General features: G+C 41.5%; 2 protein-coding genes across 2 annotated transcripts in view; one reads left to right on the top strand and one right to left on the bottom strand.

Annotated features, from left to right (window-relative positions):
• XPC (xeroderma pigmentosum, complementation group C) overlaps positions 1-12160 on the bottom strand; it is a 28077-nt gene extending 15917 nt beyond the window's left edge. Inside the window, exons 1-4 of the mRNA XM_006758326.2 lie at positions 12076-12160; positions 5146-5338; positions 3536-3657; positions 1081-1204 (exon numbers count right to left, since the gene is read on the bottom strand). Coding sequence (XP_006758389.1) covers positions 1081-1204; positions 3536-3657; positions 5146-5338; positions 12076-12160 — 524 coding nt within the window. The remainder of the gene's footprint in view (positions 1-1080; positions 1205-3535; positions 3658-5145; positions 5339-12075) is intronic.
• A 7-nt stretch (positions 12161-12167) lies between these two features.
• Positions 12168-21566, top strand: LSM3 (LSM3 homolog, U6 small nuclear RNA and mRNA degradation associated). Its single transcript, XM_006758328.2, has 4 exons — positions 12168-12472; positions 15869-15979; positions 17635-17730; positions 21161-21566. Exons 1-4 carry the CDS (start codon positions 12452-12454, stop codon positions 21239-21241), a joined length of 309 nt encoding a protein of 102 aa, XP_006758391.1. The 5' UTR covers positions 12168-12451; the 3' UTR covers positions 21242-21566.
• Positions 21567-25353: the final 3787 nt, after the last annotated feature.

Genomic DNA, 25353 nt, shown 5'->3' with positions numbered 1-25353 from the left:
TCCTCTCAACCTCCACCAAATCATGCCTCATAAACATGAGTCAAAGTTCTCCTCCTCCTCCAGGAAGTCTTCTCTGACTGCCTGACCTTCCAACTACCGATTCCAGCCTTAGCAACCACCACTGCCTTTATAATCAATTAATGTACACTCATTTGTATTTTACTGTTCTGATGTAAAATCTCTTTCATGTCTGTGTCCCATACATTTTTAAGATGCTTCTTAAGCCCTGACCGGTTTGGCTCAGTGGTTGGAGTGTCAGCCCAGGGACCATAGGATTGTGGGTTCGATTCCCTGGCAGGGACATGTATCTTGATTGGGAGTCTGCTCCCCACCCCTGGTTGGGGGGTTTGGGAGCCAGCCAATCAATGTGTCTCTCTCCGTGTTTCTCTTTCTCTCTCTCCCCCTCCTCCCTTCCTTCCACTCTTGTCTGAAAATCAATGGAAAACATATCCTCAGGCGAGGATTAAAAACACTCACAAAAACAATGCTTCTTGAATGACTTTATTACCTTCCTCAGGCATGGCAAATAATGTGCCCATCTTACAGTGGAACTCATGAACCAGTAAACTACCAGATGTTGTGTCCGCAATTTCCAAGCCACCAGAAGCTACAGGGGTACTGGGTATATTGGGATAAAATGGGGGCTCCCCACCATGGTGGGGCACTGCTTTAAGACCTGCAGAGTCAGTGGTGGGAAAAGCATAACTTGCAGGTCAGCCTGCCAAGGATTTAGATCTTGGCTCATCCACTTACCGGCTGAGTGACTCCTGAAATGATATTTAACCTCTCTGAGCCTCTGACTCCTCATTCATATACTGTTCTAGAGATTAAGTAATATAACAGACAACACCTTGGCATACAGAAGCTGGTCAATATATAGGCGTATCCTCTCCCTGTTCCCTGCCCCAGCCAGGATAAAAAGGTTCCTCACTCAAGCCTTAAGATTGAGCCCAGGGTTCTCTCACCCAAGGCTCCTGACCACTTTGATACTCAGCCCTGGTCTCCTATGTATTTCTCAGAAGTTTTCATTAGTTGCCAATGGCATGTGATAGGAATGCAGAAGCAAGTGCCTAACCTTACCTTCTTTTTCTTGCTTTCGCCTGCTCCGGTGTTTCAATCTCTATCTCCACTGGCTTCACAGGCAGAACAGATTGAGAGAAGGTTGCATTTTCTGCCCCATCATCTGGCACGAGCTCACTGAGTTCTATCAACAGTAAATTTAAAAAACCAATTAACAGCAATTACATTAACAGCCACTCTACTGAACAAAATCAAGGTTCTGCTGGGAAGGAGGAAGCGAGGAACGGATGTGAGGTGGAGAACTCACAGAGATAACTACTCCTTCCATGCTTTGACTACCTAGAAAAACCAACAACAACAAACAAAACAATAAAACACCAGCACTGCGCTGCTTTACATTTATTTATCTCATTCAACCCACACAGAAGAAAAGGAAACTAAGGCCAAAAGACATTGACTTGAATTAGATACAGACCCTTGCTATCAAGGAGCTGATGCTCATGTGTGTTTTAGTAGATACTTTTTTTTTAAAGCCAAATTAGAACAATTTTCTTTTTATTACTACATAGTATGCAGTACAATTTGCTTTGTATGTAGTGATGATTTCAGGTTTTCAGTCTTAGTTGTAAACTTATAATGACAAGAAACACATCTTTTTCATCTCTTTATCCCCTACATGGCTAGTAAACACTAGCTGAAATAAAACTGAATTTGCTGAACTGGATCTAACTGAACTTTGTTGGCAAAGGGCTCTTATAAAGGAGCTTTAGGCCTAGAAGCAATAACACCTGTTCAGCAATGAAACATCTAATGTCAAGATTTTGGTTTCTCACTAAAATGAACCAGGGCTTCTTGGAGGAAAAAAATGTTGATTGCAGGTCTGGAAAGTATAAAGTGAGCCTGGAACAATTTGTACCAGAAAGCATAAATGTTCTAAAAAACTAATGGGGTCATGCCAAAAAAGACATGGGGAGGGTAGCTAGCTTAAAGGGTCTTCCACCAGGCAAATTTGGGACAATCTGAAGCTCAAATATAATGATGATAACTGGTAATATATGTATTAAAAAAAAATCTCTAAGTTCATAGTGATACTCAGAGTAAATTACTAAGTAATTACAATTCCTGAAAGGGAGGTAAGATTAGGCACTTGCTAAATAAATACAATTCCTTTACAGATCAGTCAGCTAATAAATGTGCATAAAGTGATAGCATCAGATTATTACCATTGTGTAATCCTCAATATAGTAATTTTTGATCCAGTCAAGATCATTAATACATGCTAAAACCATTAAGTAAAAAATTATTAGGGAACAAGATATTCAGGAAGAATCAGAATATAACCCCAGAAAGTTAATTGCAAAGGGAAAATGCACCTTTACATTGGCACAATCTGGCAGTACCAACTTACATGATCAACCTTGGCATCACTAGAAGGACAACCTGACAGTAGGTGTCTCTTAATGCACTAAAAAGCATCACCTAGAAAGTATTCTTGGGGGAAAAAATAGTTTAATCTAAATTCAATCAAGTCTTTGAACTTAATTTACAACTTATAAGAAATACCTGGAAGCCCTAGCTGGTTTGGCTCAATGGATAGAGTGTAGGCCCGTGGACTGAAGGGTCCTGGGTTCAAGTCTGTCAAGGGCACGGACCTCGGTTGTAGGCTGCATGCCTGGCCCTGGTCCAGTTGCAACCAATCGATGTGTCTTTCACTTTGATGTTTCTCTCTCTCTGTCTCTCTCTCTCCCTTCCACTCTCTCTAAAAAAATCAATGATGAGGATTAACAAAAAAACAACAACAAAAGAAAACACACACACAAAAATGGAAAGAAATACACAGCGTACTGAAACAACTGTAACAACATCATGAAATGTTTGATTATTTATCAGACAGAACCTGAAACATTCTAAAAAACAAGAGGCCAGGACACTAAAAAAAAGCTGTGCTATGGAAAACAAAACAATAAAAAAAGGTGGGTGGGGGGTATTGTTCTAGAATAAAAGAGACAACCAATACAAAGCTTATACCTTGAATAGATCCTGGATTAGAAAAAAAAAAAGGGGGGGGGAACAGTTATAAAGGGTATTTGTTTTTTAATTTTTTTTAAAAAATCCATCAGAGGATATTTTTCCCATTGATCTTGAGAATGGAAGGAGGCATGGAGGGTGAAACTCCACTGACAGCAAAGGAAGAGAATACAGGGTGTCCCTCCAAAATGTATATACACTCTAACAGCTGATAGCATTTTGAAAATGAAATATATTTTAATAAACACTGCCTTCATAATTATTCAAAGTGTGTATACATTTTTTGGGACACCCTGTATATAACCTGCTCTAGGTAATCTGGTGTTGAATTTTTCATATCAAAAGCAAGTTGCTATTGCAACCTTATCTTCAGTCTTATTAGTTTCACAAGAAAAAAAAAGGATTGCAAATAAGTGACATGATTCTAAACAGAATCAAACAGAAAAACAGGATCAGACAGTTCTGAAAACAAAGAAAGATGCTTTACCCTCTACCTCTTCCCAATCATCTTCACTTTCCTCCTCATCGTCGTCTCCTTCGTGGCTGTCTTTGTCCACAGCAGACTCTCTCTTTGGATGGTGTGCCTTCTTGCAGGCACTTTTAAAGTCTCTGTGTAAAGGCCACAGGAAGGAAGATGAAGAAGGCACAAACATCCCGGTATTACATTTAAACTAAACGGAATTTTAAGGACACCTTCTATTTATTGAAGATTGGTTGCAATTATTTAAAGTTCATTTGTGAGCTCTGAGCCCCATTTTCTCCATCAGCATGAGTCTCAAGTTCTCATCAAGATGTACCCTGATCATTAGTCTAATACTAAATTGTGCTGTCAGAGAGAATACTATAAACCTACAGCCTAGAGCTGTGTGAAGGAAAATATAGCGATATCAGGAAATGCCATAGAAAAAACTAGGAGAAACCACAATAATAATGTGAGTGCTAGAAGTAAAAGCTGTGATATCTGTGTACATACAGTTCGGCACCAGAAAGAAAAGGGAATTCACATTTGCTGATCCTAAGAGGCCCAACTCAGAAGACTCCCAACTCCTGCCACTCCCCGCCTTTAAGAAATATGATGTGCCCTGTCCAGTATGGCTCAATGTTTATAGAGTGTCAGCCTGCACACCGAAGGGTCGGGGGTTTGATTCCCGGTCAAGGGCACATACCTGGGTTGCAGGTTCAAACCCAGCCCTATTCCGGGTGCGTGAGGGAGGCAACCAATTGATGTGTCTCTCTCACATCGATGTTTCTCTTTCTCCCCCTCCCTTCCTTTCACTCTCTCTAAAAATCAATAGAAAATAACAATGGAAAAAAATATCCTAGGGTCAGGATTAACAACAACAAGAAAGAAATATGATGTAAGGAGATTAAAGTTGAAGTCTAGCTTCAAGATAAGTGGGAATGTGACTATACACAGGTATGTCATAAATACTAACATAAACCTGGATACCTAGCTAGTTAAATAGCTACACAGTTAAGTAGCTAGCTACATATCAATTCAAGACTAAATGGTTGCTAATGTGTAATACAGATTTTCCTCAACTTATGATGGGGTTACTTCCCAATAAACCCACCCTAAGTTGAAAAGACCGTAAGTCTGTAGATGGCGTCTGATCTGCATCTTCAAGGTGGAAGAAAGCATTTTAGGTGGAAGGAGAATATGAGCACAACTCAGAGATAGCCAAGTATGAGCATGTGCCGTGTGCAGTCCAGCTGGGCAGGAGTCGAGTGTGCTTGAGGAGAGTAGTACGAGAGAAAGCTGGAATGGCAGGTAAATACTTTTTATATGTAATATCTTTGTATAATAGAAAGAACACAGGATCAGGAGTCAAAAGTCCTAAGTCTTATCCTGGTTTCCGCCATTAGCTAGCTGTGTGACCATGAAGAAATAACTTTCTGCAAGCTATCATTGTTCTTACCTGAAAAGTTTGGGAGATAAGTATATAATCGCTAAATTCTTTCTAGCTTCTACTAGTTGTCTGAGCTCTATCTAGAAGAGTTTAAAGATCCAGTCTTTTCCATGGATCCTAGTGACAAGCAAAAAGAGCAGGTTTTATTAATCACGTTTCTCTGACCGGAGCAATCAGGACCTCTCACCTGAAATCTTCCCCATCACTGACGACTTCATCCTTTTTAACCTCGAGGCTTTCAGATTTCACAGTCACCTTGGCCACCTTCTTTACTGGACCATCTGGTGAGCCCCCAGGATCACGGCCACCCCTCTTCCTCGTTCCCTGTGAGACTTTTGAGAGCAGACTCTTCTTTGGGGGTTTCTCATCTTCAAAGACATCTAGATGCCCACATGCAACAGGAAAGGGAAAATAGAAAGGTGGATGCAGAGTGGTTTCAGGGTCATGAAAACTCCTCTTCTGTAACCTCCTTCCAAACCGTATCTCCATCCCCAGCTCATCATGTCACATTTCATCAATAACCAGCTTTCAGCCTCTTCCCACCTTCAGTCCAGTCTACACTCTGCTCACAGTAAAAACCATTTTCCTTTATTAGCATTTTAGTCTACTCTTCCGAAGACTACAGAGAGGCCATCATATCTAACTTTCAAATCTTAAGTTTCTGCTTATATCCAGTAAGAAAAATCCATTGATCCATTGATTAACCCCTTGCTTATTTACTACCTGCCAAGATGACTTATTTTAGGGATAATCCACTTCTACTATGTGAAATATTTATAGTTCACAGACATAATGGTTTTGCCACACCTTATTTCTATTAATATGTATTTTCACCATCTTTCAAAATCAAACTCTGCTCAAAACATACTTTATGAAATCTTTTCAATCTAACCCAAATGGCACTTGGTATACTAACCATCTCAGCAAGCTTAGGGTTAGGAGAGAGAGATATCTTTACTTTCTTAAGATAATTATATTTTTGGTAAAGGGAAATATAAAAATGCATAAGCTGTTGGTTTTAGTTAAATTAGGGTATCTAAAACTATGCTTATTAACATAGAAAATATATAAATATATTAATGCCCTAACTGGTTTGGCTCAGTGGATAGAGCGTTGGCCTGCAGATTCAGGGGTCCCAGGTTCGATTCCGGTCAAGGGCATGTGCCTTGGTTGCGGGCACATACCCAGTGGGGAGTGTGCAGGAGGCAGCTGATCGATGTTTCTCTCTCATCGATGTTTCTAACTCTCTATCCCTCTCCCTTCCTCTCTGTAAAGAATCAATAATATATATATTTTTTAAAAAATAAATAATTTATGAATAACTTGGCAGAAGAGGGTTTTATTTTGCAAATCTTTTCATGAAAATAATCTTGAATATAAAATAAATCATTTTTCAGCCTTTGCATGACTCTGCTTGAACTAATTTTGGAAAACAAAAATACTCTAGCCTGTATTGAGGTTCCAAAGGAGCTGCAATATTAACCTAAAATACCAAATGAATTCATTCCTTTCATTTATGGTTTGTCCTGGTGACTCTCTTGGGGTATTTATATCCCTCAAGAATACTTTGGCATGGGAAGAAGACTCCCTTTTGATCTAAATAAAGTCATAACTTAATTTTAATAAATTTCACATTATAGGGGCTTTTAAAATATATATATATATATTTTATTGATTTCAGAGAGGAAGGAAGAGGGAGAGAGAGATAGAAACATCCATGATGAGAGACAATCATGGACCGGCTGCCTCCTGCAAGTCCCCTACTGGGGATCGAGCCCACAACCCAGGTACATGCCCTTGACCGGAATCGAACCTGGGACCTTTCAGTTCACAGGCTGATGCTCTATCCACTGAGCCAAACTGTCTAGGGCTAGGGTAATTTGTTTTAATGCTTGATAAAATGGTTCAGTTTGGTTTCTTTCAAATGTTTTATAGAAGGAATTTATGTATTCTCTTGGTTTAAACATTTCAATGGAAACAAAATATTTCAAAATTAATTATTTATAATCTAGAAACAGATTTCTTATTCCAAGGCCAGAGGCTGATTAAAGATTTATAACTTGACAATTTGAGTAGGGTGCCCTTAAAATTACGATTTCCGTATCTTACAATGGTCTTTAGCCCTCTATCAATAAGCAAAGATGCAAAATAGTTCATTTTTACTGATCTAAAAATGCAGGTGGGAGGATACTTCAGAGGTACCATTTCTTTCTCACCAAATTTATTTGGTTGGTTAAAAGGCACAACTGTATACTTTTGTGCTTTGAAGAGAGTAAAAGAGTTAAAAAAGATGAAAAGGAAACAAAAAACTGAATTTTAAAAATGTTCATGGTATTATTATTCATAGCATGAAAAAATTTTAAAAATCCAAATGTCCAACCATGAGATGATCATTAATTCCAGTATAGTAACACAATAAAATATAATTCAGTAATCTTTTAAGACAAAGGAAAATGATTTAGGATAAAATGTTAGGCATGCAAAGTTGTTTTTATAGTATAGCTTCTACTATACAAAACAGCACAGACTAAAAGGAAATATACCATTATTTATAAAGTGGTGGTTATTTCTGCATGGTAGAAATATAGATGATTTTTTCTTTATTCTTTGCTGTGTTTTTTTGGTCCTAGAGAATCTAGCAGTGGTTCTCAACCTTCTGGCCCTTTAAATACAGTTCCTCATGTTGTGACCCAACCATAAAATTATTTTCGTTGCTACTTCATAACTGTAATGTTGCTACTGTTATGAATCGTAATGTAAGTATCTGATATGCAGGATGGTCTAGGCCAGTGGTCGGCAAACTCATTAGTCAACCATATTTTTGATATTTATTTTATATATTTAAATACCTTTTAACAAAGAAAAATCAACCAAAAAAATGAGTTCGCGTGTCACCTCTGACAGGTTCACCATCACTGTCCTAAGGCTTAGGAAGAGCCACACTTAAGGGACCAAAGAGCCACATGTGGCTCGCGAGCCGCAGTCTGCTGACCACAGGTCTAGGTGACCCCTGTGAAAGGGTCGTTCGACCACCAAAGGGGTCGCGACCCACAGGTTGAGAACCGACTATCTAGAGCAGGGGTGGGCAAACTTTTTGACTCAAGAGCCACAATGGGTTCTTAAACTGGAACGGAGGGCCGGAACAAAAGCATGGATGGAGTGTTTGTGTGAACTAATATAAATTCAAAGTAAACATCATTACATAAAAGGGTATGGTCTTTTTTTTCAGTAGTTTTATTCATTTCAAACGACAGGATCTGGCCCGCGGGCCGTAGTTTGCCCACGGCTGATCTAGAAGCTATTTTCCAGGACTTTCCACCATCGAGGGCTATCTAATATGGATAACCAGCCTCCTTGAGCTCAATATCATATGAATTCAAAAATAGTTGTCTAGAGAAAGAAATCTTGATCGCTCGTGTACACCACACAGTTGGCACACAGGGGTTACTTCAGCAGGGCAGGAATTACCACTGTGGTTTGCTTGGCCATCTATTGAGATTTAATAAGAACACTTGCTTAATCCACCAGCGGCATCTCAGAGCACTTAGAATAAAATACAAATTCCCTAGCTTGGTCTCTAGACTAAGGGCTCTGCCCACCTCTCTCGGCTCAATTCCCCACTCACTGCTCCAGCTAACTGGCCAAGCTCATTCCCCCTAAGAGTCTTTAAATGTTCCCTCTGCCTGGATCTCTTTCCTCTCAGAACTTCCTATGAATGGCTCCTTCAGGACATCCAATAACTGGCTCAAAATGTCCCCTGCTCACAGAAACCTTCCCTGACCAGTGATTCTGACTTAGCTGCTTCTTCCCCAGCCTCATGCCAGTTTTATGACAGTAAGCTGTTTTACTTTCTTCATAGCTCTTATCACCATGTGAATTTATTTTTTTAGTATATATTTTTAAATTTATTTTTTTTGAGAGAGAAACATCAAAGTGAGAGCATCAATCAGCTGCCTCCTGCACACCCCCTACCTGGGACTGAGGGATTGAGCCCCAATCCAGGCATGTGCCCTAACAGGAAACTGAACCAGCAACCTATGGTGCACAGGAAGATGCTCAAACAACTGAGCCACACTGGCAAGGGCTTATTTTTAACTTTTTATTGTCTGTCCTTTCTACCCCTACCCAAAGATTGTAAGCACCAGGAGAGCAAGAACTTTGCCTGTCCTGTTCATTACTGTAATTTCATTGTATGCACTGAGGTGCTGTTAAAACCTGCACTATTGTACTATTAGAAACAACAGTCACCACATTAGCGTCACCTGCAGCCCAAAGCACAGTTGTTCCTCTACCCAACCACAGAAAAGATTCTAGCTCTTCCTGAAAAAGATTCTAGCAGATCCTGAAAGCTGCTTTGGAAACTTATTGCTAGCTCCTCTGGGTAACAGAGTCTGAGTTAAGCTCAAGTGCATCCTTACCTACATTTAGACTGAACTGATATGAGCTAGCCCAACTGACTACCTAACATGGACCATGCCAGGAACTTTATATGCTATCTCACTGAAAAATCACAAGCACCCTGCAAGGCAGTATTATGTTTCACAGACCAGTATTAATTGTTCAAAATAATTTACCCAAGTGCATATAACAACTGAGTGTTGGAGCTATACCAAGCTGGTGCCAGGGGAAGTGTTAGCTGGAAGAAACGCTTGCCACATATTCAGAATACATTCCCCTCTCAAGCCTCTTGCTAAAATATTACCCATCCTTAAAAGCACAGATCAAACAACTCCTTCAGAGAGCATTTCCCAATATCTTCAGTCAAACTCGATTATTCCTTTGGAAGCCACAAAGCCCTACATCTACTCCCATGGTATCACACTTTGCCTTGGATATTTTTTGTAAATGACAACACTATTATACTTTAAGCTCCTCCAAGAAATATTCCCCATGTCACTTAGCTTGTGTACACCACACAGTTGGTACTCAGAAAATATTCAAATGTTATTTGAATAAGTAGTAAATGAATGAAATGGAACTCATAGCAAATCACCTTTTAAGTTTAAAAACTGTTAGCATTTGACTACTTCTCAACAGATGAAGAACTTGACAATATACAAAGAATCACAGGCCAGAACCAGTTTGGCTCAGTGGATAGAGTGTCAGCCTGCGGACTCAAGGGTCCCGGGTTTGATTCCAGTCAGGGACATGTACCTTGGTTGTGGGCACATCCCCAGTGGGGGGGCATGCGGGAAGCAGCTGATCGATGTTTCTAATCGATGTTTCTGGCTCTCTATCCCTCTCCCTTCCTCTCTGTAAAAAATCAATATATATATATATATATAATCACAGAATTGTTGAATCTTGTGTCATAGGAGCCTCTGCTGGTTACCTTGTCTAATCTATTACCCAGTTTTCTCAGGAGTCCCTCTACAACAGGGGTGGGGAATATCCAGCCTGCGAAATCATTTGGTCTGGCCCTGCCAAGGCGTTAGGGGTGAGTTAATTAAATGTCTGACCAAATATAGCAGGCTAATTTTTAAGTTGTTAATTCTGCATGGCCCTCAAATGATATTATAAACATCCAAATAGCCGTTGGCAGAAAAAAGGTTCCCTACCCCTGCTCTACAGCATGCAGTTTGCGATTATTAAAAATATTTATTGAATGCCCTGGCTGGGTAGTTGAGTTGGTTGGAGCATCATCCTGGTAAGCCACGGTTGCAGGTTTGATTCCCCAGTCTGGGCATATACAAGAATAAACCAATGAATGCATAAATAAGTGGGAAAACTAATCAATGTTTTTCAAATTGATGTTTCTCTCTCTCCACACCTTCTTCTCTCTAAACTCAATTAAAAAAATTAAAAGTATATATTTATTGAGCACTCAGTATATGCAGGGAGAGGCAAAAGAGGATACAGCAAAAAAAAAATAAAATGCTTTCATGAAGCTTAAATTTGAGTAAGATGGGCAATCAAAAAGGAAGCAAATAAATGAACAAGATCATCACAGTTTGTGGCAGAGGCTGTGAGGGACTCTGTGACAGGCAGTACCTGGTATCTGAGTTGAGACCTGAAGGAGTAGAAGAATCAGCCATGGCAAGAGCCATGGAACAACATTCTAGGCGGAAGGAACATCAAAGACAAAGGTTCGGGGTTAAGAAATAACACGGCATGTTTGAAAAACAGAGGAGGTCAGTAAGGGGAGTATCTGTCAAAGAAAAGAGGGGTAGGAGGCAACAGGTAGGTAGCGGCAGCCCAATCATGTAAGGTCTTGCAAGCCATGATGAGGAATTTTGAGTTTTACGCCAAGAGCAATGGAAAGACACAGGGAGTTTGAAGTCGATCGTGTTATGATCTGATGGTTTTTTTTAAGATCACTTGGGCTCCTGGGTGAACTATTGCAGGGGGAGGGGAAGGGAAGTAGGGAGACCAGTAAAGCGGCAACTGCAGTCGTTCAACTGAAAAGTGATGGCTTGGGCAGGGTCTGTGGCATGAGAATAAAGAGAAGTGGGGAGGGCTAAGATTATAGCTCTGAGACTCAACTGACAGGACTTGCTGACGGCGTGGATGCTTGCTGTAACTAGTGGGTGAAGGTATCATTTACTGCGGTGGGAAAGTGGAGAAGAGCGAAGCTGAAAGGAAACCAAGCGTTTTTGCTTTACCCACGACAAACACTTGATATCATCGTGCAAATCAGGCTGGATCCGAATCTTGTACTCTGGGGTGAGATTCGGCTGACGATATTATTCTGGGAATCAGCACGCTACAGCGCTCCATGTCCTGGGCCACCGTCCTCGGGGGACACACAGTAACTGCAGTGCCTTTTCCCTATCTAGCCCTTTGCATCTACCAGGAGGATGAACTTTGTCCTGTGAGTGTAGACAAACAGGGAGCAAAAAAGAGGCTGCGCGGGGGAGCTCGTGGTGAGGCTGAGTTTCAGGGGAACCGCTCGGGGTGCATCACTCCTCGCGTGAAGACAAAGGCAGAGCGACGTCCGGGAGGACCCAGGCAGCTGCGCAACCACTTGCCCCGGGAACCTCGCTCCGCGGCGCAGATGGGCGCGGAGCAGCCTCCGCCCCCCACCTCCAAGGGGCCGGCCTCCCCCCTCCCGCACCGGGGCCTGCTTCCGGATCTTCTTCAGCATCTCCCCCTAAGTCCAGCTTGGCCTCGCTCTCACCTGCCTCCTTCTCCTCGCCCTTGGCTTTCTGGCCGCGTGGCTCGCGTCCCCGAGGACCCCGACCAGCTGCCCGCTTCTGAGGCATCTTGCTCGGGACAGACTCGCCTCGCGAGTGACGCACCACGCCGCGAACCGCAGCACGAGCTCCGGCCACGCCCCCAAGCGGGAAGAAGCATGGCCACGCCCCTGCCTTTTATAGGCCCAGCGCACGCTTCAGGAAGCAACTCCGCCCCAACGACCAGTGAACACCGCGGAAAGCAAGAAAGGGCAAAACAGATTTCTTTTCACTTCCGGTGCCTTGCGTCCTCGCGTTTCCGGAGCCTGGACGGGCTGGAGAGATCTCGCGAGAGGCGGGAAAGGGCGCAGGGTTTGAAACATGGCGGACGACGTGGACCAGGTGAGTGTCTGCTGAGGAGCTCGCTCCCCAGCGGCTTCCCTGCTTGGCTTTGCGTACCAGGGCGGCTTTCGTCAAGGTCACCGATCATGCCGACTCTCTCCGGGTCTCACGGGCTCAGGCCCTGAAGGCTTTTCTTTTAGAAGTCCGCCGGAAAACTTGTTACTGCGCTCGCTCGCCATTTCCTTTCTCTGAGTCTCACTTTTATCTACAGAATGATCCTTGCCTGCCTCGCGGAGCTGTCGGGATTCTGATAGCGTGACAGTAAAGTTAAGGAATCTTATCGTTACTGAGCGCAACAATTATTACTCATCCAACAAATGCTTAGGGAACATCAGCTTTGTATGGTTAGACACCGTTCAGCGCACCAGGGACACCAGCATTGACATACGTGATCTCTGTTCCCACTTGGAGCTTGTATTGCGGGCGAGGACAGATAAAAAGTAAACATAGACGTGTGGGATGTATAGCAGCTGTGATGTGGTGAGAAAGAAACAAGCCAGGAGCGGTATGCAGAACTGATAGCCCTGCAGGCTTTGTCCCCTGATCTTCCTTTTCCCCAAAATACTCTTCCTCGGGTATCAATGTGGATCAGGCCACAATGTCTACCGACATCTCACCTCTCATCAGAGGACTTTCTGGCCACCTACATAAAAGCACTCTCCCAGTCTTTATTTCCTTCTTCATAGCATGTTATTTGTTCATATTAGTATAAGCTTTGTTTAATGTCTATCTCCTGCCCCCCCCCACGTCCACCCAGAAATGGATTTCTTTCTTGAAAAAAAAATTTTTTTTTCTTGATTTTTTTACAGAGAGGAAGGGAGAGGGATAGAGAGTTAGAAACATCGATAAGAAAGAAACATTGATCAGCTGCCTCCTGCACACCGCTTACTGGGGATGTGCCTGCAATCAAGGTACGTGCCTTTGACCGGAATCGAACCTGGGACCCTTCAGTCCACAGGCCGTCGCTCCATCCACTGAGCCAAACTGGCCAGGGCCAGGAATGGATTTCTTAAGAGCAGGAATTTTGTTTTGTTCACTATTCTGTCTTCCCTGTTTAGAACAGCGCTGGAAACACTCAACACATTGATTGAATTGGGAGGCCTCATTGAAAAGGCAATATTTAAAGCTACAGAATGAAAGGGTAGACTGCAGGCATCCCAGACTGAAGCTAAAGTAGGCTTGTGTCATGTGTGTATTCTTATCTCTCTCTATAAAAGCCTAATATGGCCGAGGCCGGTTTGGCTCAGTGGATAGAGCGTCGGCCTGCGGACTGAGGGGTCCCGGGTTCGATTCCGGTCAAGGGCATGTGCCTGGGTTGCGGGCACATCCCCAGTGGGGTGTGTGCAGGAGGCAGCTGGTCGATGTTTCTCTCTCATCGATGTTTCTGACTCTCTATCTCTCTCCTTTCCTCTCTGTGAAAACTCAATAAAATATATTTAAAAAAAAAAAAAAAAGCCTAATATGCTAAGTGTCTGCAACCAATCCATTGACTGTTCTGTCAACTGCTCGGCCAGTTGCTATTACGCACACTGACCACCAGGGTGGTGGATGCTCTGACTGGTAGGTTAGCTTGCTGCTGGCGTCTGGCTGATGGGGACTGAGTGAGACGGGGCTGGATGAGATGGCCCCGATCGCCCCGATCGCTGGCCAGACAGAGGGATCCCACCATGTATGAATTCGTGCACCAGGCCTATAGTAGTGTTTAATTATTTATATGCCTCTCTTGACTAGAATGAGCTTTTACAGGGCAGGGACTGACTTCTGTATCATTATAATCTAGTTGGTTAGCTGTTTCTAAACAAACACCTTTTTCTCCCCTAACCTAGCCTTTTCAGACTGTAGAGCCTGTAAAGTTCAGTCACCTTCCAGTGGCCTCGTGTACTCACTGAAGAAGCTCTCCTTGAATAATTTTATGAACTCTTCTTCAGCCATCCCTTTCACATGGATGATCCCAAGTCATCATGGCCCTGATCTCTGAGACCTTTTCCAGTGGTTCTTCAATAGAAACAATGACAACCATGTATAAGTACTTTCTGTTTGCCAGATACAATGTTAAATACATAAGCTAAATTTTAAAAATGTATATATATATATTTATTGATTTCAGAGAGGAAAGGAGAGGAGAGAGAGATAGAAACATCAATGAGAGAAAATCATTGGTTGACTGCCTCCTGCACATCCCCTACTGGGTAATCAAGCCTGCAACCCAGGCACATGCCCTGACCTGGAATCGAACTGTGACCTTCTGGTTCATAGGTCGATGCTCAACTAGTGAGCCATGCTGGCTGGGCCATTAGCTCAATTTTTTAAAATGTGTTTTTATTGATTTTAGAGATCAAAGAAGGGAGAGGGGGAGAGAAAGAGAAATATCAATGTGAGAAACATCGATCAGCTGCACACACTAGGAATCAAACCTGCAACCTGGGCATGTACCCTGATGGAATCAAACTGGCGACCTTTCAGTGCATGGCATGATGCTCAAGCAATTGTACTATACCAGCTAGGGCTATGCATTAGTTAATTTCATAAGAGTCATGATGGGAAGATTGTGGCTTCCTTATTTTATAGACAAGGAAAAGGAAATAGAATTAGAGATGCTGTAATCCCCCCCCCCCCCATTTTTATTTATTGACTTGAGAGAGACAGAGACAGACAGAAACAGACATTTCACTTTTACCTTCATTGGTTGATTCTTGTAGTGCCCTGACCCAAGGTTGAACCTGCAACCTTGGTGTATTGGGATAACACTCTAACCAACTGAGCACCTGGCCAGGGCTGAAATGGCATAATTTTTAATCTCAATTCGTAAGTATCAGAGTCAGGAGTTGAACCCACACTGCCTGATTCCAAAGCCAGTGCTTTCAGCCAGTATTCTATACTATCTGCTGAGTGTATTGCTCTTATTGGCCGTTTGGCACCCAAAAGTCAGCCTGCCCTATATGAACTTAGTCTTCTCTCAAACCGTCATCTCTGCTTAGCATTCTGACTAGTGTGTAGTAGTCATTAAGGGAATATTTTTCAAATTACTGTACTAAATGATATTTGAGATAAGGCTAATGTCCCTGAGAGTGACTCCTTATACCCTGAAATTGGGTCAAACAATTTGTACTGTGAAGGAACAGAGTACAGTCCTGATTATATTGCTAACTTCTTCCTGTGTATGTATGTTTCAGACCTCATTTGTATAGCGCTTTGTGCCAGGTACTGTTTTAAGCCTTCATATATGTCATGTAATCCTTGGTATTAGGTAGGCAATATTGTTATCCACATTTTACAAATTATGAGACTGAGACATAGAGGAGTTATGTTATTTGCCCACATCACACAACATGGCATTGATTTGAGTGCTGCATTCTCTCTAGTAATTGTTATTACTATGCCTGCTTCTTTTATCAGCAACAAACTACCAACACTGTAGAAGAGCCCCTGGATCTTATCAGACTCAGCCTGGATGAGCGAATTTATGTGAAAATGAGAAATGACAGAGAGCTTAGAGGTAGATTACATGTAAGTAATCATATTATTTCCTTGTCATCCCTCCCTACCCTAAACCCTTGAAATGTAAAAACTGTCCACTGTAGAGGAATCTTTTGAATGTAGAGGAGAGCGAGGTGGAAGGCCTCATAAGTCAAATACAACTGTATTTTATTCATATTTTTAACATTTTTTTTCTCTTAACAGAAATGATGTGTTTATTAAAGAACATGTTCACTTCTTTCATTTTGTCTCTTCTGTTTACTTGCAAATAACATTTCTCCATTCATACTTAAATGTTCTTTAAATTACTGACATATACATAAATTTGTGTTTTCTTGTGAAAAAAATTAAAACAACACAAATACATAGAGTAAAAGGTGAAATCCCATTTCTTCTATTGGTAACCATTATTAAAAATTAAAAGTTGAGTCTATAGATCTTTACATGTATATCCTATATAATAAAAGGCTAATATGCAAATTGACTGAATGGCTGAATGACTGGTTGCTATGATGTGCACTGACCACCAGGGGGCGGACGCTCAATGCAGGAGCTACCCCCTGGTGGTCAGTGCGCTCCCACAGGGGGAGTGGGCTTCAGCTGGCAGTCGGATATCCCCTGAGAGCTCCCGGATTGCAAGAGGGCTCAGGCTGCGCTGAGGGACACTCCCCGCCGCGCCCCCTCCACCCCCCCCTGCACTAATTTCACGCACTGGGCTTCTAGTATTTATATATATGTCCATATGCATATATTTGCGCATATATATGTCCATATGTATATATGTGTGTGTGTATGTATATATGTATGTATATACACACACATATATGTGTGTGTATATACATATATATATATACAAATACATACACACACACACACACATACCATTCCTAAAAAAATAAATGGGATCTTGCTACACAAATTTTTGAATGCCTTTCTATTTCACTTAATCTTTCTTGGAAATCATTGATCCTGAGTATATATAAATCCTTTATTTTTTTTGTTTTTGTTAACCCTCACCTGAGGGTATTTTTTCCATTGATTTTTTTTTCTTTTTTAGAGAGAGTGGAAGGGAAGGAGGAAGGGAGGGGGTGTGAGAGAGAGAAACATGGATGTTAGAGAGGCACATGGATTGGTTGCCTCTCGAACACACCCCAACCAGGCTGGGAACAAATCTACAACCCAGGTACGTGCTCTTGACCGGGAATCAAACCCTCGACCCTTTGGTGCGCCGGCAGACATGCTAACCATTGAACAACACCAACCAGGACTAGTTAGATTATTTTTGATTTGCATGCTAGAGGCCTGGTGCACAAATTTGTGCACAGCTGATCGGGCTGGGCTGGCTGTGGGGAGGGGCCCCGGGCGGTTGGCAGGCTGGCCCTGCACCCTGGTAGAACTCCTGGTCAAGGGGACAATTTGCATATTACCCTTTTATTATATAGGAGGATAGAAGTTTGTGGTATAAGTATTATGTGTTACTTGTATGGAGCCATTTGCATATTGTAAGTCCTGTTCATTGTTCCTTAAACAAATCCCATTTGTTTTTAAGTAGTGGGAAGCCGGTCTTTAGCCCTCTTAGAGCATAGTGGTTTAAGTCTGGATCCAAACCTTGACTCCCTTGCTTACTAGCGATATAGTTGTACCAAATTTATTAAATTTCTTTGTCCCTCACTCTCCCACTTCAGGCTTATGATCAACATTTAAATATGATATTGGGAGATGTGGAAGAAACTGTGACTACTATAGAAATTGATGAAGAAACATATGAAGAGATATATAAAGTAAGTCACACAATTCTATTCATTGTTTTTAAAATGCCAGTTATTCTTAACATTCATCAGCTTAACATTTGTTTATAGCAAGTCTATCATGTTTTGACTCCTACTCATGGGCTCAGTAGAATATAGCAATTAAAAGCAAAGTCTTTGGGGTCAAACAGACCTGGTTTTCAATACTGGTTTGGCCACTTCATACAGGGGTGCGTTGGGCAAGGGAATTAACTTTTTAGGCTTAATTTCCTCATTGGTAAGCAGGAATACTATGATTCATTACGATATGACAACGTAAGAAACCTGTGTGCACTGTTATATGGCAGTTATACTGGATAATGCTTTTTTTGTTTGATATGGACTTGATCTATCAATACTTAATAGAGAAACTTGTAAATTTAAAAGTATTAACTCATTAAAAATAATAAGCTTATTATGTTAATATAAGTAACATTTTTATGACTATTTTCTAAAATACTATTTAGAGAGAAGTGTCTTTGTTTCACATTTTTGCAAATGTCTTTATTGCGTGGCTTAATTAATTACATCTAGCTTCTCACAACTTTTTTCTGCATTTAATGTGTTGTGATATATTATAATTGAAGAAAATCTGACCTCTCAGTTGGAAAAGGGAGGGGGTATTTTTTGTGGTTATTTGCCTTTGATGCTATACCCAAACTCAAGAATATTGGTTTCATAAATGTTAGTTGCAGTGTGTAATCTGAAACCATGTTCATGAACTTTTCATACTCTTTGTTATATGCAAATTAATTGGTCTACCTTGCACTTGGAGTGAATCTTTTACACATGCATGATTTTATAACATCAACTACTGGTAATTTGGAAAATATTAGTTCACTGAGTTATGCAGCTCTTCCAAATGTTGGCACATTTCATTCTTCAAATATAAAAAAAGAAAATCCCATTTGTTTTTAAGTATTGGGAAGCCGGTCTTTAGCCCTCTTAGAGCATAGTGGTTTAAGTCTGGATCCAAACCTTGACTCCCTTGCTTACTAGCGATACAGTTGTACCAAATTATCCACCTGTCTGTGGCTAAGTTTCCTTGTCTGTAAAGTGGGGATAGTAGTAGGATCCAGTTAATACAGCTGTTGGATTCACAGAGAGGTTATTTGAAGAGCCTTCAGATTAGCAATAGGTATATAGTAAATGTTCAAATCTTAGCCTTTGTTGATAGTTTTGCTTTATCATGGCTTTTTTCTTCTCTTCAACCACTCCTGACTCTGGTGCTAGTTTAATTTCTTTCTCTCTCTGAACATGGGCTTTATTTTTTTTAATCTGCATTTCTTTCCCTCAGACATGTCATTAGTAACTATTGTATGTTATCAGCCACGAGTCTGACAGTAATCAGTACAGCATAAAAGTTTGGGATCTTATTAGATCCAGGTTGAAATCCTGGCTACTGCCGCTGCTGCTGATTGACTTTGGGAAAATTATAGAAACTTTCTAGACCTCCAGAACCCCCTCTGTTTTTTCTTTTTTTCCCCCTCTTAAATAATAGTTTATTGATTTGGTAGATAGAAGGGAGGCGAGAAATATCCACTGGCTGCTTCCTGCACGCCCCCCACTGGGGATTGAGTCTGCAACTTGCAACCCGGACATTGTGCCCTGTTTGGGAATCAAACCGGCAAATCTTTTGGTGCATGGGACAAGCCCAACCAACTGAGCCACACCAGCCAGGGTGGGAACCCCTTCTGTAAAATGCCAATACCTGTGTTTGCCTCCCAGGATTATAATAGGATGCACTGAATTTGGTGCATGGAAAGCTGGTGGCATGTTGTAATTATGATTATGTATAAATCCGTCTTCAGTTTCTTCCTTTTCTGAGTTTCACTCTCATTTCCAACATTCTTATTGAAAAATTTTCCACTTTGGATGTTATCTTAAATCTAGTACATCTAAAACTAAACTCTTGGTGTTTTTCACCTTCAAAAACTCCCTATTTCTGTTTATGATTTTTTTGTTATTTAGACCATAAATCTGGTTACTTCCAGTCAGTTCTGTGACCCAGTATCCCCAGTCACTGTTTTTTTCCTAGACATAACTTGTAGATGCCTTTATTTATTTACTTCTCACCTGTATTCCTGTCCCTCAAATTAATGTTCACTACTTTGAGGCCACTTGCTAAAGTGAGTTTAGGTAGGAAGCAATACCATTAATCTGATCTTTGTCTAGAGTTGAGTTTTTTGATTGTTGCTTTTTTTTCCTTCTTTAATATATGTTTATTGATCTCAGAGAGGAAGGGAGAGAGAGATAGGAACATCAATGATGAAAGAGAATCATTGATTGACTGCCTCCTGCATGCTCCACACTGGGGATCAAGCCTGCAACCAGGGCATGTGCCCTGACCGGGAATCAAACTGCGACCTCCTGGTTCATAGGTTGACACTCAACCACTGAGCCACACCAGTTGGGCAGGGCTGAGTTTGTTTAACTGAGAAGTTTTACTGGGCTTTGTTCCTCAAAGCTTTTTTTCCTACTTATGTCTACAGTTTAGGCTAAAAACAATTGGCTTTTCTAACCCTTTGTGACCTATTTCTTACAATCTCTGCTTGAAAACCAGCTACTTCTTTTCCGAGCTCATCTCTTTCTTATACTCCTTGCTGAGTGCATCAGGTTAACAGCAACACCTACCAAAATTTGACTTTTCCAATCTCTTTCCCCAGAACCTATAGGTTTGGGAGGTCCTTGGACTACTTTCCAAGTCATTGCAGGCTGTCTTACCATGTGTTTCCCAAGGCATAAGAGGATTTCAGACATTCCATATCTGTTTCATTACTGCCTAAGGCTTGACACCTAGGCAAACAAACACCCCAAGATATCCATTTCATACGTTTGAGTGCGGTAACAACATGTAATGCACAATAGAATTTTATTTTTCCCCTCATAACCATCCTGAGTGAAGTTTTAGGTCAGTACAATAGCTTTCTTCCAGATGCTCAGTCAGGGGCTCAGACTTCCTTTATCTTAGGGCTCTGCCATCCCATGGATTCTCCAGCAGTGGGAGGAAGACCATAGAAGGAAATATATGGGAGGTTTATGGATCACTCAGTCACTGCTGTTTACTTCTCATTGGTTAAAACTCAATTTCATAGCTATACCTGGTTGCAAGGGAGTATGAGAAATATAACTGTGTGCCTGCTGTGTGCCTGAGTGTAGCTGTATGCCAGAAGAGGGGAATGGATGTTGGTGGATAGTGCCGTCTCTGCCCCAGTTATTGATATCCAGGAAAAGTAAACAGTAAACATAGTTTTTCTTTGTACTACAAAGGTAAGTAGTAATCAGGTTTTTAAATCAGTTTATTTGTGTTATAATGAATCTGTGTGTGTTTTCAAATTTCTCTTGTGAAGAACAACAAATAAACAATACTACTACATATTTGTGTAAATGTGTTTTTTGTTTTTTTGTTTTTTTCTTCTTCCAGTCAACAAAACGGAATATTCCAATGCTTTTTGTCCGGGGAGATGGTGTTGTCCTAGTTGCCCCTCCATTGAAAGTTGGTTGAAACAAAGAATATATCCTGTGTGGAAATTAGGAGACTTTATATGATTGCATCTTTAAAGGTAGAAGATATTCAAAAGAGAAACCTGCGTAAATTTTGATATTAAGAAATGACCAAGGATTCTTCTGCTCCTGAAATGAGTTTATTTGCACATAACTCACAAATTCTAAAGCTAAATGGCATTTTTATTTTTCTCCAACCCTTCTAATAAATGTGATCACAAAAACAGCCCTCTTTTTTAGGAGTTGATTTGCTCCATTGTTTTTTCCAGATAATTTCTGATTTTTTTAATTTAAATTAAATTTGATGTTTTCTTCTTTTTTTTTTTTAATGCTGTCTCCTGTCTTTTGAGTTCTTTAAAGTAAGCACATGTCTTATATTCACTGTATTTGTACATATCTATGTTTGAGGTTCCAGGCTGAGTACTATCAATATGCTTCTTTCCCTCCAATCTTCTGAGAAGGCAATTGTTTAAATTAATAATTGCAGGACAGTGAGATTATTGCTGATAGAATAATGCACATATAGGATCCATAAGACACGGAGAAGAGTACCCAAATCAGAAGGGAGTGGGTGGGGGAGGTGATGTGTCACTAAATACTAACATTGCAGTGAAGGATGAGCATGTTACTTCTGTCTGTCCTGATTTATTTCTAAGGTTTAGCGTCAGTGGTTATATGCCTTTGTGGTTCAGCTTGATCATATCTACCAATGCTACACATATTTTATGACTCAAACCATTTTTCTATTCTTGGATCACAGGCGATTGATGAGAGGGCTAAAGCAACCTCAGTGGCACAATAAAACAAAGAGGCTAAAAAGCAAAGCTATTTCTAGCTTCAGTCAGTTAGCACTTATGCTCAAAAGATAAAGAGGAAAGTTAATGTATGTGTAACAATTTCTAAAACTTTATTAAGACAGGGCTTAAAACCTGACATCTTTAAGTAGGTTGTACCATTTTGAAATAATAGACAATTTCATATGTGGGTGATCTGTCTATAATTACGAATGTGTGTTAATCCAGTATCAGGCACGATGTGCTAATATGCACAATATTTTAAGCCATGTGCAAGAAAGATGCTTTCAGTAGTCATAAGTAGGAAGGTTTCGTGTTCATTATTTATTGTACCTGACCCTGCAAGTTAATGGAGAAGGGAAAAAAGAACAAGTGTGGGCGGGCGAGAGCTGATGGGGTTTTATCTAATGCAAGTAGACAGAGAACTTCCTTTCACTTCTGCTACCTCCATACTTTGTCCTTAGGCTTATTAGTCCCAGAAGGTCAGTGACCTGTTTATAGCATCCTGTTCACTATTGAAAAAATGAGACTTGTGATTCTGGTGGTAGCAAGTAGCCTATCCTTTGGATCACCGTTTCTGAGCAGGACTCTTGCCTAAATGATGATGATGATACATAATAAATACCATCGTTTGTTGAACAAAGTGCATCAGGCAAAAGCAGTTTGTATACAACACATTCCTATTTACAACTCTTTCCTACAGAAATGTTACAATAAATGGTCACACAGCTGTACAAGGCAGTAGGATGTGAATCTGTCAGACTCCTATATATATGTGAGGTGTGGGTGTGCTATGGAGACCCTCGCTCTGGGTAGTAATGTGTCTCCCGATGTCCACCATAGCCATGGCCTGACTCGTCATCTGGCCCTCTTGCTCTGCCACACCCTCCTGTTCTCTCCAGCATTGCATTTATTTTTAGTGGCTTCTGATAGCCATGCTTAGTTCCTGAACACTTGTTCTACTCCAATCTTGGTCATCTTTCTCCTTTTTCTCCTAGAATTGGTAGATTACACCAGAACTTTTGGCTGTGAGGACTGTTACACACATGTTTCTTAAAACCAAGAATCTTAAAATTTAGCATAGTTGCCTTCATGTACATATTAAACTCAACTGCAGTGTACAAACATCCACTTACCTCTTGGCTGCTAAGATACAAGGAGAGGGGCAATCAAAGATTAACTGCAGGAAAACCATCTGTGTGCTACCAGTAGAGGGGAGGCAGTGGGTTTTGTGAGCCCTTTTGGAGCTCAGGCTACCTTCCTGGAGGGTTGGAACTGGGACTCGGTCCGCAACGGGGGCAGCTTAAGCAGCCTCCTGCCACAGTCCTCCACATTAAGGCTTGCTCTGCAGGTCTGTAGGGGTCTTGCCTTCAGGGAATAAGCAGTCAGAGGGTCCCTGAGAACCATGGGTTGGACTTCTAAGCTCCACAGTACCGAATTCTGGACATCTGGATAGCCCATGGTCATAGGAATTGGTGACCAGTGGTTTCTGCAGCACAGTGTCACCTGTCACAAGAGGAGCCATTTGACCATCTTTCATTTGGAAGGCTCTCAAGCTGATGCCAAAGAAAGATGCACAGACAAAATGTAGGACCACACGTTCATCTTTGAGATGAAATGTGCTCAAATTGAAACCCAAGTATTTTGAGCATCCCAAGTTAGACTAAAATCATTAGCTACAGATAGACAATTTTCACAAATTTCAGATAGTGATTTTTGAATATCTTCCCAAACTAGAAGTATCTTCTGCACATGATGAAACTGGTTTCACACACCTTTTATTACATACTAGAGGACCAGTGCATGAAATTAGTGCACTGGGGGTGGGGGTGGGGGCGGGGGCACGGTCCTTCAACCCAACCTGTGTGCTCTCGCAGTCTGGGAGCTTTCAGGGGATGTCTGACTGATGGCTTAGGCCCACGGGGAGAGCCTAAGCCAGCAGTTGGAAATCCTTAGCGCTGCCAAGGAGGTGGGAGAGGGGCTCTGGTCACCACTGCTGCACTCGCCAGCCATGAGCCTTTTGGCTAAGTGGTGCTCCCACTGTGGGAGTGCACTGACCACCAGGGTGAGGTCCTGTGTTGAGTGTCTGCCTCCTAGTGGTCAGTGTGTGTCATAGTGACTGGTTGTTCCGCTGTTTGGTTGATTTGCATATTAGCAAATTGCATATTTTGTGCATAGAGGCCCAATGCACAAAATTTGTGCAAAGGGCTTGGACCTCGCAGCCCAGCTGCCTCGGCCGGCCCTCCCAGATCTTGCTGGCCCTTGCACCCTGGCTGCCTCTGCCGGCCCTTGCAGCCTCGGCTAGCCCTTGCAGCCCCTCGCAGCCTTGGCTGGCCCTCATAGCCCCGGCTTCGTCCGTAAGGTTTTTTTCATATTAGCTCTTTATTATATAGGATAATATCTACCTATATTGCTCACATTGCTTTCAACTTGCAGTCAGAAGAGGAATGTTCTATTGCAGTGATGGCGAACCTTTTGAGCTCAGCATGTCAGCATTTTGAAAAACCCTAACTTAACTCTGGTGCCGTGTCACATACAGAAATTTTTTGATATTTGCAACCATAGTAAAACAAAGATGTATATTTTTGATATTTATTTTATATATTTAAATGCCATTTAACAAAGAAATCAACCAAAAAATGAGTTACGTGTCACCTCTGACACACGTGTCGTAGGTTCACCATCACTGTCCTGTTGTATGAGCATTTGCCAGCTACGAGCAGTGCTCACCTGCTTTGGACCAGGGAAGTAACTGAAAATCTGGGAGTCATCCTGGCAGGATCAAGAGGCTTGATTGATGTTTCTGTAACTCAGCTGTGCTGAACTATGTGGGTCTCATTCTTGCCCAAGCTTGGTAGCAGATTTACAACCTAACTGCCTGCAAACTGCAGTGGTCTCATTGTTCTCAATTGGTTCATGTGCCAGTTCATGTCTAGTCATGGCCATGTGAATGTAGGGCTCTTATTGGCCAGGCCTGAGCCACATGCCCACCTGAAACTAAGAGTAAGATTATTTCCATTGAGCCATATGGTCTGAGTTTGGAGAGGGGCAGTTCCCCAAAGGGAACCAGGGGAAATAATAGATGCAAGCTGGAGACAAAGAATGCCTACTATGAAAGGCTAACTTGTAGTCTCCTCTAATTTATAGAAAATAAACCCCTTTGGGATTTGATTATTAGTAACGAGTTTCTTGGAATATGCCGCATTATGGAACTTACGGCATATTTAAAGCCATTGCTCTGGAATCTAGTGGGAGGCCCTGGAACACCCCAAGGAGGGAATCAGTGTGGATGGAGCTTAGATTTGTTTGATGGCTGAGT

The sequence above is a fragment of the Myotis davidii genome, unplaced genomic scaffold (genome assembly GCF_000327345.1).
Source record: "Myotis davidii unplaced genomic scaffold, ASM32734v1 scaffold73, whole genome shotgun sequence".
In the NCBI taxonomy this organism is placed as follows: domain Eukaryota; kingdom Metazoa; phylum Chordata; class Mammalia; order Chiroptera; family Vespertilionidae; genus Myotis; species Myotis davidii.
Note: the sequence above shows the minus strand (reverse complement) of the source record. Positions and strands in the feature narration are given on the sequence as shown.

Bases quoted from the DNA above. Each gene is read 5' to 3' on its own strand.
- LSM3 (XM_006758328.2), top strand. From the start codon at position 12,452: ATGGCGGACGACGTGGACCAG. The intron at 15,980-17,634 runs GTAAGTAATCAT...CTCCCACTTCAG, and splicing joins AGCTTAGAGGTAGATTACAT to GCTTATGATCAACATTTAAA. The intron at 17,731-21,160 runs GTAAGTCACACA...TTCTTCTTCCAG, and splicing joins CATATGAAGAGATATATAAA to TCAACAAAACGGAATATTCC.